At 39.9% G+C, this 20,869-nt stretch overlaps 1 protein-coding gene across 1 annotated transcript; it reads right to left on the reverse strand.

Moving 5' to 3' along the window:
• Positions 1-1,025: 1,025 nt before the first annotated feature.
• mertka (c-mer proto-oncogene tyrosine kinase a) lies at positions 1,026-19,797 on the reverse strand. The gene is made up of 19 exons (XM_079559435.1): positions 19,553-19,797; positions 18,170-18,485; positions 17,504-17,604; positions 17,256-17,426; positions 13,068-13,154; positions 12,863-12,978; positions 12,145-12,334; positions 10,783-10,928; positions 6,536-6,671; positions 5,673-5,823; positions 4,583-4,671; positions 4,410-4,505; positions 4,254-4,334; positions 3,904-3,996; positions 3,679-3,797; positions 3,496-3,605; positions 3,122-3,281; positions 2,881-3,017; positions 1,026-2,048 (listed from the first exon to the last, which is right to left on the reverse strand). The coding sequence occupies exons 1-19, from the start codon at positions 19,638-19,640 to the stop codon at positions 1,595-1,597; spliced, it is 2,841 nt and encodes a 946-aa protein (XP_079415561.1). The 5' UTR covers positions 19,641-19,797; the 3' UTR covers positions 1,026-1,594.
• Positions 19,798-20,869: the final 1,072 nt, after the last annotated feature.

Here is a 20,869-nt window from a genome sequence, read left to right on the forward strand (position 1 = left end):
TGAGAAGTAGCATGAGGCTAACCATTGTAGCTAGGTGACTGCAGCTAACCGGGAAGAGATCTCTGCAAAACAGGATACTTACATTTACCATAGTTATTTCCCAAACGCCACGCTCGGGTGCGGCACATGATGAACTTAATGAGTTGAGTAAAACCAGCGATAACAGAATCCATGAGCAGAAAACCCGCCTGGCCGGACAACTCCACGTCCGCATCTCGTCTGCAGCCGCCATGTTTGATGTGTACAAACGTTTAGCTGTGCACTACGGAGCGGCCGGGGTGCCAAATGAGAGAAGCGGTTTCATGCCGGATCACTTTTGTCTTGTCAAATTTGTGTGCTATTGTGAGCGCTGCATCTACGTACTAGTTTGTCAGCTCCACGTATTATTTAAAGAATGTTTTGACACAGTAATTTCTTATCATACTAACAGTTTCAAATTACAATGACCGTTTCTGATTGTATCTGTAGACTCCACTTGTATGGCAACCCAGCATTGACGGTAACATGTTTAGTAGTCAACATATATATAAATTGCAAGTTTATCTTGTCTACCACAGACTTTTATTTAACCAGGAAAGTTCAGCTGAGATTTCAACCTTGTTATCGTGGGAGTCCTGGGCTTTTAAGGCATCCTGGAAGGAAGAATTGGTTTGAAATTCATTTAAGGAACAAGCCACCGTTTTTACGTACTGAGATATGTTCTTACCTGAGATTAGACGAGTTGATGCGTACCTGTCTGGTCTTTGTGCGTGTGCTCAGTCACGCACAACGACCAAAGATGTTGTTAGCATTTGACCTCTCCCAGCATATTCCTATAGCTCCAAACGGGGGTGAAGTTGGAAGCCACCAAGCTCTTCCACGGGCACGCACACAGACCAGACAGGTATGTATCAACTTCTCTGAGCTCAGGTAAAAACATATCTATGTATCGGTCCATAAGCATAAGCGTAAGCTGAATAAACCAAGCTCTGAATGTTAACATAACAAAATATGTCACTTTAATAATCTTTTTTCAAATAAGATAAATCATTTTTAAATACATTTGAGTCTTGCTAATAAACAACATGTACAAATCTATATTTACATTGCATCTTATAATTCATATAAGTAAACTATTCACATCACAGTTGAGTTAAGTGCATCTCAAGCTTATTGAACATGTACAGCCATCCACTCATGTTGAAATACAAAGACGTAACCAACAACACTGGCCTTAAGAGAGAAAGTGACTCACTGCTTGTAGGTGTAAAGGAAAAAAAAGAACACGATACTCCTAAAAATACTGTTAACATTTTGCAATACTGGAAACAATCTACAAAATCAGGAGGAACACTGTTAAGATGTAGAGGTTTAGACAAAAGGACCAAAGGTATTACATTTTAATTCCAGATATAGAGCTCGACAGTCCCTCCCTCTTCTGGTCATTTGGTGGAAGTAAAAATACCATTCATCTTATACAGAAAAGCTCTAGACATTTAAAGTATATGTGTGGTTGTGGGTTTGTTGTTTTTTCCTCCTTTAAAATTTTTTTGGAAACATAATTCTGTGGGCTTTTGCACAGTACTGCATCACAACAATCACGATTATTCTAGATTCATAATAGGGAGGAGCTGTCACTGGTGCTGGACTCCCGCGCAGCTGCCTCACTTTGCTGTCCATTCTCGTGCCTTACAGTGTCATTTGATAAAAGCGGAGTGTTCACTGCTGCAGCTCTTTGGGATGGGTCAGAGGAGATGACCACAACATAACGGTCTTCACAGTCTTCCTCATTCCCCAAACTGCCATGAACGTCCGCTGTGACGACTGCCCTCTCTGCCGCCCTCTGGTGGTGACTGCAGGAGGGGGAAGAGTCAAAAACAGGGTTGTCCAACTCAACGTCTGCAGTGTCCGGGTCTTCTTCGGGGAAACTTGTGTTAATATAAATGATGTCGTCTTTGCTGGAGGCATCTGGTAGTTTCTCAGCAAGCTTCTCCATCATTTCTCTGAGTTGAGTGAAGACAGGTCTGTCCAGTGGGTCAGCCCTCCAGCACATGTACATAATCTCATACCTGGAACGAAACAACAAAAACATGGTAATATGACAACAGAATTTACTTAATGCTTTAAGTTATGACTTTGGTAAATAAACAGGGCCCTTTTGTCCCCTTTTGTCTAAACATCGAACTCTATTTTTAGTTCTGACTCTTTAACCTGTTACCTGCCAATTTGGGGTTAGGCTATTATTATTTGAAAGCCAAGACCCTCTAGTTACTAAAACTATGAGTGAGATCTGTGTGAGTGAAACAAAATTTACATCACATTTGGCGTTCCTAATCCTATTCATAACCCTAACCCCTGACCCAAACCCTGTATTAGTAATATGTCTAAATGAAGTAAAAGTACTCTTAATTAAAATATTCTATTCTATATGTTGAAATAAAATCATACCTAATTCAATATCTCACAACACAGTGCTTGTTGATTGCAGGTTCCATTAACTCTATTCAAAATATGAATAGTTAATAGTTAAAAGTTCATAAAACATTGTCATTGTTAACATAACTAATACGAGCTGTTGTTATGTTTTGTTGATGTTTTGCTGAACGGTAGGTAACAGCAGATGCATCCAAGCCTCTAACGCTGTTTTATCAAATTACTAATCTCTTACAGTGCAAGGGAAGCAATGCCCTGTTTGTGAACATTGTTTTTACCAACCATAAAACTATTCTTGCTAACCACAGCCCCTAGACTTGCATTAAAGGCTTTGTGTTTTTGTGATACAACAGATTTCCAGGAGAGGGCACTGTTGAGCTACAACGAGCTTGTGCCCACAGAATAACCTTTTATGTGTAGTGGGAAAAAAATTGAAAGCAGTTATGTAAACAGGAAATGAACACTTACAGCTCATCCAAACAGTCTGGTGGCTGCTTCAGTCGGTGTCCTTCAAGAAGATGATCATAAATTTCATGGTTTTGAATGCCAGGGTACGGAGTCATGCCTCGAGTTGCTATCTCCCACATTGTAACGCCAAATGCCCACTAGAAAACAAAACAATTGTCAGATATTACAAACGGTGCAAGAAGACGCACCACATTTCAATCAGTGCAGGATGTAAACGTTGATGAACAAGTTACTGTCTTACCACGTCACTCTTTACAGTAAATACTCTGTCTGCCAGACTCTCCACAGCGATCCATTTGACAGGCATTTTGGCAATCCTGCCCTGTCTGTAGTAGTCGCCACTGTAGATCTTTTTAGAGAGGCCAAAGTCTGCCACACACACGGTCATGTCATCACGCAACCTGCAAGAAAAGGATATATGACCATTTATTTAGATACATTTTTGTTTCTAGACGTTATATTGTTTACAGTGATAATTGTATTGACAAATAAGTTGCAGTGCTTATGTTCGATCCGTCTTAATTACATGCACTGATTGAGTCCTTGTTACCAACAGTATGTGAAACCATTTAGTTTTATTCGGGAAGTATATTATTATATCTAGCCAAAACGTACATGCAGTTTCTCGCTGCCAAATCCCGATGCAGAAAGTGGCGGTTACTGAGGTACTCCATCCCCAAAGCAATGTCAACCATAAACTTCAGCAAAGTCTGGGTGGGCAAATACTATGAAACAACAAAATATAGATCATTAATGTGCGATGCAATTGTCTGGTAACAGTGACTTATAATTGCTCACCATGGGGCTCTCTCCCAGACGTGAACGAAGCAAAAAGCTGTGCAGATCTCCGTATTTCATGAAAGGCAAAATGACCATGGGCTTGGGAAAGTTTCCTGGGCCCATTTCTAAGCAAACACCTATAGAGTGGGCAAGGAAAACAGACTGTGACAGTGTGCAAACACGAGGAAACTGGAACACTTTAACAACACAGACAGAATATAGTAATTTTAGGCCAGACAGTACCTAGCAGTTTGATGACATTTGGGTGGTCAAAGTCTTTCATGCAAGCAGCTTCATTAAGGAACTCCTCTATTTCCCTTTGAGAGAAACTGTCCACTGTTTTATGAGAAAAAAAGAACATAATTGTTTTTTTTAGTTCAAAAACAGGTATTGCTGTGGTTCTCAAACTTTTCATGTCAAGCCTGAGCACCACAAGATGAGAAATAGGCAAAAAGTAAGTTCTAAACTAAACAAGGACTATTGTGTCTAAATTAAACAAATATTAGAAGTGCTGTGGACCCCGAATACTCCACAGGCAGGACATGTATCAACCATATCAGCGTTTGAGAAACACCAGTGTCTCGGAAGCTTACATTTCATTGTCTTCACGGCAACCTTTTCGGATACCCCATCAGGTTGTCTAAACTGCCCCTCCACCACAGAGCCAAATTCACCTGAAACAAGAAGAGACTTGTTGTTTATTATGTTCAACTTTTTTTTTTATCATCACTACAAAAGCATTGAATTACCTTCTCCCAGGATCTTGCCAATGGACAGCAGGTTTCTCGTGACCATTACATCTTGCAGTTTGGCCTGGAGTTGTTCGCTGATGCCGAGATTACTCACTAGTAGCAAAGAGACGACTCATGTGCCATTTGTTGACATGAGCTACAATAGTACATTTAATAATTGCGTTACTTACATGTTATACCCACTGCAGATCGATTATAAGATCTCTGTGGTGTGTACTGAATGACAGGCTCCTGCATTTCTCCGTCTCCAAACAGATGCCTGCAAAATGCCAGAGGGGGGATTTCAATACATGATCCGCTCTATTGTCCAATAACAATGAAAGACTAGGACAATTTGGCCAAAATAAAAGAGATAAAAGAGAGGATTGTTCATATAAAACAAAAGCATGATGAGATTGAAAAAAGAAAAGAAGTTAGTTAGCTCTTAAAGGGATCGTGATAAATTTGTGATATTATTATTTTTTGCCCACATTTCCACAGTAAAGGCCTTTATAAAATATGCACATTTGTATATAGACTTTTATGAGATTATAACCCTTGTATCCTGACTGATAAGGCTGAGCACCTGACACAAACATAAAGTCTGGATATTGTCGGTCATTTCAGCTGCAGTAACACGGTATTAACTTTAATAACACAGGCCTCACAGGTGCAGAGAATGACTAAAAGGAAGCACAGGAAGTTTATGACCAAAATCAGGAAACATTAAGCCGTCATGAACTAAAGGTCATTACAAACCATTAGTCAGCATCCCTGTGGACATTTACCCCATATAATATTTTTAGTTTAGCACTTTACTTCTTTACTTTACTTTTTTTTTGTTTAATGGCTTTGTAGTGATATCCTTAACCATATGCACAGACGTGAACTCTAACCCACAAGTCAAATGCCGGTATATATCGCCGTCTTTATAGTCGATAACTTCATTGCAAGTTTTATGCTGAGTAACAAAAAGACTAGCCACAGTGAGCAACAAAGTCAAAGTCTATAGCAGTGGCTCTCAACTGGTGGGTCAGGACTCAAAAGTACAATGCGGGGCCATTTTCAGTCGGTTGATTCCATATTTATCTTCCATGAAAGTGTAGAAACATCTGAGTTTGTAAAAATGACTGTTGTGCTGGTCATAATTTCAGCTTTATGGGTCTTTTTACTGTTTGTTCAACATAACATTTTCTTATTTGGGTTGTGGCTTGCAATCCTAAGATTCCAGTTGAGAGCCACTGGTCAAGACTACATCCAGGTGGAAGGGATGTGGCATACCGAAACTTGGATGCACAGGTCCTGCTGCGTACGCAGATGCCTCCCCAAAGCACCAGCAGCAGCAGGCAGATCCCACACGCCACCCCCAGGACGACATACACCAAATCTGAAACAGCGGTATCGGGGCTCGATGACGGGGACGGGACAGACCCTGAAAGAAAAAAAGATAAATGCGCAAGTGAGTTAAGAGTCTTCATCACCGTTCAAACAATAAAATACTAAACCATGAACAATTTAGGAATCAATCAGGACTTAAAGGAATATTTCAGGATTTTTGACATAGGGCTTCATTTCCTAGTTATCCAGAGTGTTGTTGAGACCTGGAGATATGTAGTATATGCTTTATTCATGCAGTCCTTATATTGGAAGAGTTTAGTGGTGCTCGGCATGTCTATGGTAAAAACTCTAAATTCTTCAAATATAAGGACTGCATAAATGAAGAAAATATATATATATCTTCAGAAATTGTATTGTACTGTATTAAGGCACCCAGACGGGACATTATTTATAAATAACGTTCTACTTCTATCGAGACTGTTTAAAGAATAAAACGATGATTGATTATAAATACTAAATTAGTCATCCATTATTTTAATATTCAACTAGACAAGACACATCTGATTGATTTGTTCAGAGTAAATCCGGTTCAAACCACAAAATATGCGCTGAGCAGAAGCATAAATCTTTAAAAACTTGTCTAAAATAGGACTATGGTTAAATGGCAAAAATCAACAAGTACCACAGTTAAACCAACCCTTACACCAGTCTGAGAACCTACAGCTCCCTTGTTATTATCATAAACTCGTCTTATATACAGCAAACTGTTTCCAGATGTGGAGATAAAGCCATAGAGAAGCACTCACTGTCCTCTGGCACGAAGATCCAGACTGGTGGGCTGATCATGCCACTCCCAGCATGAGTGCACGCAGCCACCTCCACGCTGTAGGTAGAGTTGAATTCCTGCAACGGCACCGAGACCGACGTGGTGTAGCTGTGGATCTGAAACACAAACAAGAAGAGCCAGACGGAGAGGACACATTTAGTGTTGCTGATTCATGGTACAGCAACTAAGTGGCAAATAATAATAAACGATGCACTTTGAAGGACAGTAGCCATGATATTATTTAGTATTTAGAAGCACATTAACCATTGACATAATTACTTACTGTACGTCTGGACAATATGGCCCAAATAATGAAGAACTTTTTCTCGTAGTCATTGATCTTAATTTTTCATCCAATTTTATTTTTCAAAAAATGTATTTGGCTTTTACTAAATGTAATAAATTGACAGTTGGTAGAATGAGATAGATATATAAAAATAAACTGAACCTCTTATCCCACCGCCTTAACCCGGCACTTTTTCTCCATCTCCAGTTTGACCATCAGAACTGACTGAAACTGTTTTTTTGCATTGTCGCCGCATTTTTGTCAGATTTTTGTCGTGTTTTAGCTGTTTTTTTTGCCATGTTGTTGACATTTCTTGTTGCTTTTTCACTGCTTTTTTTGTTGCTTTTTGTCATGTTTTCGTCACTTTTTTTTGTCACTTTTTTGTCACTGTTCTGTCATGTTTTCTTTTTTTTTGTCGTGTTTTTGGCGTTTTTTTGTTGCCTTTGTCATTGCTTTTGTATCACTTCTTTATTGCTTTTTCATCAGTTTTTACTTGTGTTTTTGTCGCTTTATTATTGTATTATTGATGCTTTTCCGGTGCGTTTTCATATCCATTTTCACGTTTTTTCAAAGAAGTTTTTAGATTTGGGTAATGCCAAGCCGGTTCAGGTGAGGGTTAAAGGTTAAGTCTGTAGTTTATATTTGATTTCTCAAACTCAAAACGCCATGAGCTGTCATGACAATTAAAGATGAACCATAGATTGATTAATAGATCTATAACAAATATAATCCGTACAAGTCTTTCAGTGCAAAAGTACGCACTAAAATCCTAAAATAACCTCAAAACTCTGGTACTTTCTATCTTTCTAGTATCTATATTGTGAAGTTACGTTCTTGAAAGCAGATTTGGGTACTTTTCCACTTGGATTGTGCAGCTCAAGAAACATTTTATCCACTTTTGCAACATCACAGATCTCACTCACTGCATGTCCTGTTCTTTTGGTCCCTTCCTCATTTTCACCTCACAGCTTAAACTAAAAAACCTTTAAAAGAAAGAAAAGAAATCCCACGAGTTTCTTTATTTACAGTAAACCAGTGGTGTAATCCCACAGCAGCCTAATTAGAGGTTATTAAAAGAGGAAGAAGATACATTTCCTGCATAAACTGGAGCAGGCATGTGACAGACTCGTTGTCCTGTATTTCACAACTCAGTAACATATGGATGCATTCTGCTGACAGACTAAGAATCGCTGAACCAGTGATTAATGTGCTCCTAACATGTCTGTGGTTCAACATGTGGCAGCAAAAGCAATATAAGCAAAAACCGATGCCACTCTGGGATACGAAGTTTCTCATTTTGTTCACCCTTCAAGGAAAGACGACTCGGGCCAAAATCATTGTTTAATTGAATAATTGAATTTAGTTTGATATTTCCTGCCATTAAATAGATGCTCCAGCATAGGGTTATTGCCAACAACCTAACGATGCATGTGTCCCGATACAAAGTAAATACTACAACACGTATCCTCCTGGTTCAAAAAAAGGCCTAAGCGGATGTTTTCATTATGTTAAATAAGAGACTCAGTAGTTTTTATTCTTTTAATGCAGTAGCAAGTTTTTATTTGGGCTGGTTTTTGGTAACAAAATACCTCTTCATAACCCCTTAACCTCCACCTGAACCAAGGACATCACACAAATCTAAATTTTATTGAAAAAAGCGTCAAAATAGAGACAAAAACGACGATGAAAATGCAACAAAAGAGCAACAAAGACATGACAAAAAAGTGGCAAAAAAAGTGACAAAAATGCAACAAGAGCGTCACAAAAGAGCAATAGAAAACGACGGCAACGACACAAGGAAAAGGATGAGTTTAGATGAGTTTTGTAGGTCTTAACTTTCAAATGAGGCGCTACACTGGCCTAGAGGCTGTAACCTTTTAGATTTGGAGATTAAGGTGGGGGTTAAGAGGTGAATAAAGTGTATGTTGTTCTACTACAACTTATCTAAGTTTTTCTATTATTTGTGTATCACAATACAGGAGCCTCAGTGATATGAGTAATGTCAGGGTGTATGTTGCGATATATTTACAGTTCACATGCTAGTATGTATTCATTACCCCAATGCCAACCCCTGATAAATGGCAAGGGTTTACATGGGCATGAATTAAAAAAACATTTTTTGCACAAATGGAGGCTGATTGTTTGCTATGACAATTGCATGTTAGCATTATCTCACCATTTCTAGAAAAGGAACGCATATTAGAGAAAAAGTTGGCCAACACATGCTTTGACTGAATGGTCCGGGAATGGATGATCTCACAGTAACCCATAATGGAGAAGCAGGAGAAATTAACAAAGCACATGGCCCAAAAATCAACTGTCTCACTTTATCGGACTTTGTAATATATCTTAATAAAATCAATGTGCCGTTTTATTCATTTGCAAACCTACGGACGATAATAATGGCACGACACACAGGGGAGATTATGTATGATTACTAGATGTGCTCTTTTTCCCAAGAAAGCAGAAGCAATAGCGCAAGAGTTTTCCATCTGACACATTCTTTAACTAATATTATTCAACACTGTAAAGTTGCTGTCTACAGTGAAAGCGCCAAATCAAAGTGTCAGTGTCATAAAGGCCGAGAAAACATGGGCTATGATTATTTTCCATTTCAATACAAGCATATTCCATGGTAAAGCAAGCAGTAGTGGCACCTGACGCACTCGCTGACTCATACCATTAAACACTGTACTGTCACCCCCCTGAGCAGACAATGCGCACAAATATTTAACACAGTTGTGCGTATCCTATTGTTGTCCTCATTCATTCACCACCACTGCGCAGTGACTCAAGGCTGCATACCAGAGCCAGAACAACATCGCTTGGTTTTTCACACTGTCAGCTTCCTTTACCTTTGACACAGACGGGAAGCCACGCAAATGTCTGAGAAAGCGCAATCGTAGTGACGGGGATTGGCTGTGGTGCTTCTAGAGGTTATTTGAAACAGTGCTTCACATAAATGGCCATGTGCGGGAGGGAAAGTGTTAAAGGCCTGACCTCTTGTTGATGAAAGACTTCAGTATGAGTCATTGCAGTTACATTTTTTTCAATTAGGATAACATTGTTAAATAAGGAGCCTTGTGCAAACAGCCTGGTCAGTAATCAGGCATAAATCTCCAGATTTTGAAAACCTCTCTCAGAGTATTCAGTCTCAAAAGCAACAAACATGATGCATTGTGTATCTCTTCCTCACTTCTGTTAAAACCTGCATCGACTATGAATGATGTAAAACAAAAAAGAATGAATATTAACACTATAGGAAACTACGCAGAAAATTAACAATACTGCTTTTTGTACAGATCAGATTTAAAACCTTTTCTATTGATCACTACAGTTGTCTTTGACATCACTTGAGGGACAGTAACCATGGTGACAATTAAACATAATAGCCAGATAGCTACGAGCAGAGAAGTTTTCAGGCACTCGATAACCTCAAGAAAAAAGTACTATATGGAATAACAGATAACAGATATTCTTGATTAGCGCCATGAAGCCTTGACGTAAATTCAACCTGGAAGACTAATTTCAGGAACACCTACCTCCAGCCAATAATCGCGTTTGGGAAGGCCACACCTCCACCTCAGCCTATCAGCACAGAGCCACACCTTTGTCACAGCCAATCATTGCCCTCGGTCCCGTGTTTAAACCTCCAAGCTTGTTCGCATTCCCAGCTGTGCTACGACCCACCTCCACCCCTTCATCGCCTCTTCTATCCATGGCTTCACACTGCTACATCCTTCACCGGTCTCCTACACCCCAGTGTCCAGGCCCCGGGGTAAGATATCCCAAAAGCTAACCTACCCATCCATACTAACTTTAATCCATATAATCCATATACCAAAAATATATGTGTCAATATATGTCAAAATTGTTCAAATCGCTGCTTTTGTCTGTTTTCTATCCCGGTTGAATTGCTTTTATCTACTTAAGTTACTCACCATACTCTTTTGTCCTGCATGTCTTATGACAATATTGTAGCCGTTCAGGACACCGTTTATTTTGTCTTCTGGCGGGGGCTTCCACTTTATCACCAGCGACGAGTCATTTTGGTGCACCGTGACATTTCTGGGATACACTGAGGGCACTACAAAAAGAAAGACAAGCAATAAATTTAACTCAAGACACAATCTTGTACCTCAAAATCCTTTGATTACATGAGGTCCTTTCCTGGCACAATATGTATCAAATCTTTTAACTGAAATATCCCATGTGGTCACTTTAGGAAGGAAGCTGATTGCTCCTCCACCCTACTTTGTGTTTTCTCGGCGTGACAGGCCACTCCTATTTCCTATCGCTTACTTTCGGGAGAACAATTGTGGATATGACGATTGGCACACGGAGTCTGACTGAGGGGGACCGGGCTGTTGAGTAAATTCCAGTAACAACATGACTTCACAGGCTCCATAGGAAGACATGGATCTAAGGTGGAAGTAAATATAGATAATAATACGTTTCTTTTCTCGCCAGAAGGGAACTGCTGTAAGAACACGCATGCACATTGCACACAAGATAAACATAAGCTGTGGCCGCAAGAAAATAGTGCAAGTGTTTGAAAAACTGCAACACTGTTTTACCATACTTTTGGCTATGGAATATCCAATTTTAGTCAAATAAAACTGTAAAGTAACCATTACTGGAATGGTAAATGCAGTAGAAGTATTATTACAACTTCATGCTATACCTGACTTTTTGCTGTACAACATATTATACACAAACAATTTCAACAAAGTGCATTCCATTAAATTAAAATAAAGCATTTAAAAAAAAAAAAAAAAAATCAGGACCAAAAAGTTAATCATTATACATGCTAAACAAATGCAGTTTATTTCAAATTGAATTTATATTTCTATGCAAATTATGAACAGGCAATAGAGTTTGGGAAATTCCCCAGTTACCATGGAGATCGGCCATCTTTGCAGCTGTTACCATACATTTCCATCGACTAACATTAGCTAAAAACAGTATAAAAAGTGGATAGAAAAGCCGTGGAACAACTCCATTAGCTGCTGAGTTAGTGCTGGTAAAAACATCTACACTGTGGTGTCCAAGTGTTTGAATGTGAACAATAACTCCAGTATTTTAACTTTTAAAATCTAAATTAGTTTACAATTGCTGCTAATCCCATAATGCTTAGCGATATGACATCACATTCCCGAACTCTATAGGAACCACTGTACAAGAGGAATAAAGCATATACATAGAAATGTAACAAATATCTTTAATTCATGTTCACCTTCAATGCAGATAAAGTAAGTGCCTCTCTTTTCTGTACCATGACTCTACTCTGACTCAGAAAGTACCTCCTTCAGTGGTGTTGCTGTGGACCCACACAGACACGGCGGAAGGTCCCACTTCGTTGCTGCAGGACACGCTCATGTTGTACCACGTCATGGCCTGAAGTCCCGTGACCTCGCTCTCAAACGGAGGTACGGACACATTCACAAAGCGAGTCGTCGTCACTTCCCCTCTCCTCCGGCTGATCTCCCTCACCTAAAAACAGTGGGATACAAGCTCAAGTCATGAAAACGTACATTAAATACAAGTTTTAATGATCTACCAAACCTAAATTATATTCACAAGGTAGCGTAAACACTATATAATTATTTTTATGAATTATAAACAGGATCTCCCACTAGATGTTGAAGCGAGTGACACATAACAGTGCAGATTTTAGAAAACTCGCAGCCATATGATATATCAGACTTAGTGATTAACTTGGACTGAGTAATCTGTAACTCCTGCACACAGTTACATCTGTCAGTTATGCAACAAAAGGCAGATGAACAATGTATTATTCATATAAAAAATGTTCCTAATATTTGTTGCCGATGTCTCAAATTCATTTAGGTGTGTTGCTCTCATCAAAAATGCACTTATTTTTTCACTATAAAATTGTCCATCAGAAATGTGTGTTTGATTGTGAAAAAACTACAATGCAACTAGTTATTATTGATATTTAACCCCACCTACTTGTGTGGAGAAAAAAAAAACTGAAAGAACTGAAAACCTGTGACTCACTCTTATGAGACATTTGGTGAGTGGGGAGTAGCCGTCATGTCCTGGAGTCCAGCTTAGCTTTAACTTATTGGCCTGTCTTTCCATCACAGTGATGTTGGACACAGGTCGCGGGAGCACTACAAAAACAACAGGAGAAGCTTTGTGTGGTATTTTACTGAGAGGCCACACAGGGCAGTGAAACCAAAGGAATGCCAGTGTTTTTTACCTTTAATGTGGACGTTTGCCTCTCTGGATGTCGTGACGCCTTTTTTGTTGTAAGCCTCACAGCTGAACTGAGTGAATCTGTCCACACCTGGAAATAGACAGAGCAAAGTCTATATCAGTTTAATTATTCCAGTAAACACATTTCACCAGTACCAAACATCGATTAATGGAGGACCATGCCAACATTATCAAATCTCTGCATCCAATAAATGCATAATATTAAAAGTGCTGAGAAGTTTGAAGTTAAATTAATCAATTAAGGGTTGCACAATATATCACCAAATTATTGTTTTCTCCATATTAGTTGACACAGGATCTATATCGGAAGAATTGTAAAATCACTGAGGTCTTCCATCTGCCTGAGATATACACTATTTTGCTAAAATGACCTAAAACAAATTAAGTTTTAGTCATGATTTTCCTCATTTATTTACATTTTACATCAATCCTGATTTAATTTATTATTTAATGTCCTGTATTGAAATGGAGTTTAAAATATTGGTTTAAATGGTTTTATCAAATATCTACATTTTTTCTCACATTGTGCTGCCCAAGTCAAAACTTCCCTTCCGGCACCACAAGTCGAATAAATGCACAAAGATCTAGAATACAGTGAAAGTATGTCTCAAATCAAATTCTGCTTGTTTTCCAACAAATGGTTGCAGTAGCTCTGTTTTCACGGCTGTACAATCCTGTCTCTCAACTGGGCACTGATCTACGCAGAACAGCACTGGGACAGCTGCTCCATAATGATCTCATTGTCCTTTTGTCCTTTTTCAAATGGTGGAAACTCAAAGTGGACCACAACAAGCCTGTCAGTGATGGCTGGAACCAATGCTTTGTTTACATTCTTTGGATGTTAATGACATAATTTAAGCCAATATATTACTTAAAGGAGCATAAGATACAAACTCTTTTCTAACTCTCTTAAAACATTACTAAAATCCCAATCTTCACAGGAATTACTTTATGAGCACATTTCAAAACTTTCAGGGCGTATCTTGAAGGTTCTTGAGTCGTCTTCTGTACTCTGTAGATGAAGTGTAGAACGTTTTACCTCTCATCCAAAAGGCTTCATCAGCAACACTGAAGTTTAAAAGCGCTAGATGCAAGTTGGCCATTTTATGCTCACTACTGCCACCACAGGTCTTACGCATAACTGCACCTTCTATATTAAGGGATATTTCAGGATTTTTGTGATAGGGCCTCATTTCCTAGTTATCCTGAGGGTTGCTGATACCTGGAGATATTTTTTTATGTTTGAAGAGTTTCGTGGCAGACTAACCATATAAATGTCTGTGTCGATAGAATATTTTTTGGAATATAACTGACCTTGCATTATGAATGAATGAATGATCACATTTTGAGGGACAATTTTCTAGCAGATCACCCTGCCGCCGCGTAGCTTATACAAACACGAAGCTGATGCTGCTCAAATATAAGGTATTTTAAATGCAAAATGGTTAAAATTATTCTATCGACACAGACATTTATGTCGTTAGTCTGGCGTTATAAATGATTTGCCTCAGGTGCACTGTGGAGTGCTTAAGACTGTTTTTAATGCAGGCTAGCTGATATCGTAGAAATCCGCTAGCCTTGCATTAGCCTAGCACCACGAAACTCTTCAAACATAAGAACTGCGTGAATTACAAAAAAAATATCTCTACTAGGAAATGAGGCCCTATGTCAAAAAGCCTGAAATATCCCTTTAAGCTTGTGCAAGACGGCACTTCGGACCCAAATTAACAACTTTTTTAGTGACAGTGCAGGATTTTAGAGGCAGTTGTGGTGAAAAGGTCTGGGCTCATTCTACACATTAGGACAATGCTGGAACATACATAATTTTACCATTTTTAAACTCCGTACAGTCCTTCTAAACTCAGCCCGCAGGCTAAATATAGGCCACTGGGAGGAGTTTAGCTTGTCTAAGTCCCTCCCCTCAATAAACGGCTACTCTCATCTGAGGGTAAACATCTTTGTAGTTCTAAGTCCTAAGAACCTAACGCACACTCTCAGCTGATCACTGCCAATTACCTGCCTATTGATCTGTCCTGGGCTGAGTTTCAGGAAGGCTGCTGTACAGTGGGAACAGGTGAAATCTAAGTCCTCTATTCCTGTTGGTCAGTCTCATCATGCACCGAGTGAGTGACGTGCATTTAACCAATCACAGAGAAGTGTGAACCTTTAGAAGCTGCAGATAGAAGCAGCTCTTAAAACAATTTTGCAAAGATGTCCACCACTTCACTAAAAGACAGAACTATCTCTATTCCACAGCTACAGCAGAAGCAAGATCTTACATCCCACACACACTCTATGCTTATAGTGAAGCTGTGAAAATTAGATACGCACATGCGGATGTTTGCCTCCACTCAGATGTCAGAGTGGAAACTATGCAAGTCTGGCACTTTTTATGAGTACTTAAGAGTAAGTTGTACTCCCTGATACTTTTTTTTTCCTAACCCGAGCAATATACTTTATTAGAATACAGTGGCTTGTGAAATTTCAGTAAACCAGTAACTAGGAGCAAATTACCCCACACCAGTGAGTTGCTATTTCATCGTCTATAGCCCACAACTCAGTAAACTCAAATAAAAGTAATTTCCTAATAAAAAGGAAATGAAAAAATGTCATGAAGTTGTGTTTATTGGTGCCCTGTACTTGTCTCATGACCACAAAGTAAATCTAGAACTAAAAATAAGGAAGGAAAACTGTGTCGTGAACTCTGAGTGGGTTGCTGTTACAGAGAAATGTCCAGCAGCCTGAAATTCTGGAGTCTGTAATTACCAGGTTCGGAAAATCTCCCACAAGCTGAGAAGTCAAGCTCATTTTTTGTTTCTGTGTAGCAAAGATCTGCTTTCCAAAGAGCCTTCCTAAGACCTTGACCTTGAAATGTGTAGATGGCCTAAGTGTTTCTTCAAAATGAAACTCTTCTTTAATGCTCCTTACTAATTCCCTTTTCACAAACTGTTTTTCCATTTGCACCCACTGACCACTTTCTATTGTCAAAGATGAAAGGAGCAAATACACACTAAAGTTATGCTCAAAATGGTCTTTTTGCTTGGATATTCCAAATCACTCCAGCCGCTTAGTGAACTTATGAATTGCTTCAGGAATTAAGTGAGAAATACAGAAGGCCCTGGCCACGCCGCAGTAATCATGTCCTGCCCTTTTAACCGTGTGCTGTAAAAAGCTCACTCCAGTGCCTGTTTATGCCTAAGACTGGCTTTACTGTTGTGCCAATGTTGAAATCATGCACAGAGCTCTGGTAGCCTGCACCAGGTCCCCTCCCCGCTGGCCCATGTAGGACGTCCCGTCAATGAGGCCTTTGTCCCACGAGCCAACCCCCGAACGGGCTCCCTGTGCTGCTGCCCCTGTCCCCTCACTTGGCTGGGCCTGATGCATGGCAGTAAACCTTCAACCCGTGAACTCACTGCACAATGTTGAAGGAGGAGAGATTTGCCTGCGGTGGATTGAGTGAAGGGTGAGGGCAAAAAAGTGACTGAAGTTTATCTGTCTAATCAAAGCAGCAAGACTTTTTAAGAGATATTATGTGAGGCAAACTGAAAAAACTGACGATACCTATGTGCAACAGAAGTAAAATCCTTTAAACATTCTACCTCTCATAGCAGTTTACTTTCCCAACCGATCAACATTTCTCAATGAATATAGTGAAGATGTGAACCCTTTTTGCAGTATTGTTACAAGTTACTAGTAATCATAAATTCTGATCAACAACGACTACTACAGCAGATAATACAGTATTAATACACATTAACACTCATGCTCTGTTATAACTATTATCTAAACCTGTGCATTTCAACCAACTGCTCAAAGTTATACAGTATTATCAGTGGATTTTGAGCACATGCAGTTTTGAACAAGATTAAACATAGAGTTGAGAAACTCAGTGACCACATGTGACCTTATGCGAGTGTGTGAGGCCATTGGAGATAAAATTGCATTGGAGTAAGCAGAGGACACATGCTGAGGCAGCACAGACTCACAGAATAGAAACCACCAACAGAACTAGCGCCAAGTTAAATATGTCTGGACAATGTCTCCAAAAACAGTGGTTTTCAAACATTCTTCACGTGTTCAATGTTATTGCTATCATTTGCCAAGCAATATTGAAAGTGAATAGAGAAGTTTGCACACTTCCTTCTTTCAATTTAAAATTAAGAAGGCTTACCTGAGACAGAGTAGCTGCTGGGGGAGTTGTGATAGTCACTGTCCGGAGACCCATCCCGGAGCCAGCGGATCTGAACAGGATCAGGGGGACCCACTGCCTCACAGGACAGGGTGAAGGGCACATTTCTCGTCACGTTCCTGTCCTCTGGCTGCTGTATGAACGTAGGCAGACCTAAAGACAGAGCTATATGTCAACATCTTACTATTTCAATGATCCACTGTGTTTGCATTGAGTATATCCAGCCATACCATCAACCTCCATGATAATGGGCTGAGATTCCACCAGAGAATTCATGATGCTCAGTCTGCAGCGGTATTCACCTGCATCTGTTCTCTGCACTTGCTCTATCCTGCAAAACCAAATAAAAATCAACCACGGAGTTCTGATTTGTTATACTTCTTGAGAGACTTGAAAGTTGTAATGCTGTAAAGAAAAAAGAAAGAAACAATGTCTAGCTCACAGGTTTGGGTCACACTTTAGGGTCACACAGCTCAGTAATAACGTGGTAACAGGATGTCTGTACTGTATACGGTCACACTCAAACAGGTTGTCGTCTGTCCTGTTCTTTAGTTTTTCTTGTTCTTTGAGCTTTTGGCTATCCATAATGGTCATTTTCAAAAGGTCAATGGACAAGAAGAACTAAAGAACAGGACAGACAGGCTACAGATCCCAGAAGGAAAGGGGTGTGAGTATGCTATGTATTGAAAGCGGGGTCAAAGAAGCACAGCATCCTCCTTTTCCCCAAGCCCGATGGACAATGTCATTCTAATGAGGCTGAGACACAGCCCAGAGAAGATCAATAGACACAGGTAACAAGCAATGGCGTATTGGCAGTTGTTACTGATCCATTAACTTTGTAATTCTGTATGTACTTCTATTACATCCAAGTGATTCTTGTGTGGTGTCTTATTTACTTGATGGTGGAGAGCAGAGACGTGACTCCATCTGTGACAGTCTGCAGATCGTTGTTGACCAGGTGCGAGTTTGGGACCAGCTCTTGTCCATTCTTGAACCAGTAAATGACGGGTTCCAGTCGGGGATCTGGGACTTCGATGGAGCAGTTGAACATGGCCTTGTGCCCTTCCGAGAGCCGAATGGAGCCCACGGTGGGTTTGAAGTGCAGTCTTCGCAGTTCATCCGGGGTCAGATACACCTGAGAGGCCTGTCCCGCTCGCACCACGGGCTCTGACATCCGGGTGAGGCGGTGGAAACGCCTCACAGAGGGACGTCCTGTGAATAAACAGGGAACTAAGAGGTTAAGCTGATTACAGGGAATAAATGTGAAAATAAAAAGTCATGTTGCCATAGGAACATTTATCCTGAGCATGCGACGCAGCCTTCACTGCCGCTGGAGCATCTGCAGCAGCTGCAGCAGGTAACGTTATCTCCATAATGATCCAGGTTCATGGTTCTCCAGACATGAGAAGAATATGTAAAAGTGGAGCCCATGCAGTCCTGGGACCTTCTTGTATTTAAATTAGCATTTATTTATTTAAAGGGATGATGCATTTACAAAAAGAATATACCTAATACTTAAAAAATCAAACCAATCAAAGCTAATTTCCATCCTAAATTCCATTCTTGCTGTGCTGCAAGTGCTAGCCACTAATCTTAGCCAAAATATATTATATTGAACCAAGGTCTGCTGTTGATAATGCCATAGCAATTGTGCATTTGCTTTCACCAAACAAACTTTCAATAGAAATACTAAATAAAAAAAGAACATAAATAAATGTAATCTTTTTGGGCACTCTCGTAATCTCAATTGGATTTCTCCTGGTTAAATAAAGGTTTGAATGATAGTATATACTAGAGACCCCAGGCCCACTGTAGATGGTAAACCAACATTCTTGACATTCTTACACAGAAAGAGGAGACAGGAGGGAGACTGACCTCCTCAAATCACTGGAAATTGCACTGCTTCAGGTTAGCAGCTGTAGGGACAGGCACCGACAAACTCTAGTAACCACATCCATTTACGATTTATAAATATGTGGGCCACATTTAAATATTAAAGCCTTTTGGGAAATGTTATTGGTAATTAAATGTAACCACACATGTCAGATCTAATCAGGAGAAAAAACAAACTCAGCTGATCATGAAAGACTGGGTCTATTGGGACTAGGTTGAGGGACCTCTCCAATAATAAGTAAAGTAGCCAATTATAATGCAACTTTGGAAAATAAGTGGAAGGCTCTGTGCGCATCTCCAAATGCAGCAGTATGCCTAATTGACTGACACAAAGCCTCGAGGAATGCGACGCGAGCGGGGAGGGCGAGAAAAGAAAACAAACTTACCACTAGTCGCAGAAGTGCCCAGGAGAAAAGCCAATAACGCGGTGTGAAGGAGAAACGTGAAACCGGAGGCAGCGGGCAGTGGTGCCATGACCAGCGCTCTGCAGTCCGCGAGGCTCTGTGGTCAGTCCAAAGAGATGCGTAAACTTTGATTTATCGGAGAGAGGGTGAGGACAAACGCGAAAGTTAACCACTCCTCCCTGACACTTGCGTTCATCCCACAGCGAGTCCCTCCAGCGCGGACGGGCCAAAGATCAGTGTGTTGCTGCGAGGGAAAAAAAAAAAAAAAAACATTCACACGTCACAAGGATCCCACGAAGGCGGGACTCTCTGGAACAAAAATGAGGTCTACAACTGTTTACAACTTTAGCTTCAGATTAAACATGTCGAGGACTAGAGCCAATAGGTGATCTTTATTCTGACTACCCATTTTTGTACATTCTGAGTCTGACCAAATAAATCCCTTTGATCAGCGACCAGCCTATTGTGCGCGTGGCTTCAGAAAAACAAACAAACATGGGGGCCAGTTAAAGTAAATTTCATTTTCGACAGTTCCTGTAAATACTTTGATAATCGATAAAAGGATAATGTACAATGTTATCTTCCTTACTATGTAGCCGACAATTAAACGAATCTGGCTACTTCGGGCTATTTAAGGTGCTAAAATGCTGCCCTCTTGTGATTAATTAGGGTACTAAATATTTTAAGTAACTCGCCTGTCACTCAGTTACGGGAGGGTTTTTTTGTTTGTTTTTTGTTTTGTGTTTTTTTACTTAATGTCAATGCACTATGGTCTCAACTTTTATCTAAAGCACTGCATCGAAGAACCACTAACCCATTCATGCACCAATCGTACGCAGACACTAGAGGCAAAGGTGTGAAGTCTATCATCATCTAACAAGGACAAGGGCCAAGAAAGTCTGAGGCACTGAAAGTCATAGCCTACAAGTTAAAGTGATAGTCTGTAAGTTTGCAAAGTAAGAGGAGATAGAGTAAAATTTGAAAGTAAAGGCCTTCTTAGTTTGCAAAATAAGTGACGCGGGGACAGAATTTTCAAAAGTGAACAATCAAGCTCCTCCCCCTTCTCTCTCCTAATTGGACCTGACAGGCTGGTTCACAGGAAAAGCTTGTTTCATTGGTCAAAGTGGTATCCCGCGAATTCCTGATTAGTTCCTGAAATCAACAGAGGGAGGGACTTTAGAAAAAATATTATTATTTAATATTACTTACGTTACCTTAAAGGGGCAATGTGCAAGTTGGCCATTTTATACTCACTACTACCACCTCAGGTCATACGTGTAGCTGCACCTTCTATATTAA

Source organism: Gobius niger, assembly GCF_951799975.1.
Source record: "Gobius niger genome assembly, chromosome: 7".
NCBI classification, from domain to species: domain Eukaryota; kingdom Metazoa; phylum Chordata; class Actinopteri; order Gobiiformes; family Gobiidae; genus Gobius; species Gobius niger.

What these genes read in the sequence shown, in the direction of transcription:
- mertka (XM_079559435.1), bottom strand. Translation starts at nt 19,640, where the DNA reads ATGGCACCACTGCCCGCTGCCTCCGGTTTCACGTTTCTCCTTCACACC. An exon ending in CAGCAGCTACTCTGTCTCAG is followed by an intron (nt 13,155 to 17,255) that starts GTAAGCCTTCTT and finishes GTCTATTTCCAG; the next exon opens with GTGTGGACAGATTCACTCAG. An exon ending in GGCAAACGTCCACATTAAAG is followed by an intron (nt 12,979 to 13,067) that starts GTAAAAAACACT and finishes TTGTTTTTGTAG; the next exon opens with TGCTCCCGCGACCTGTGTCC.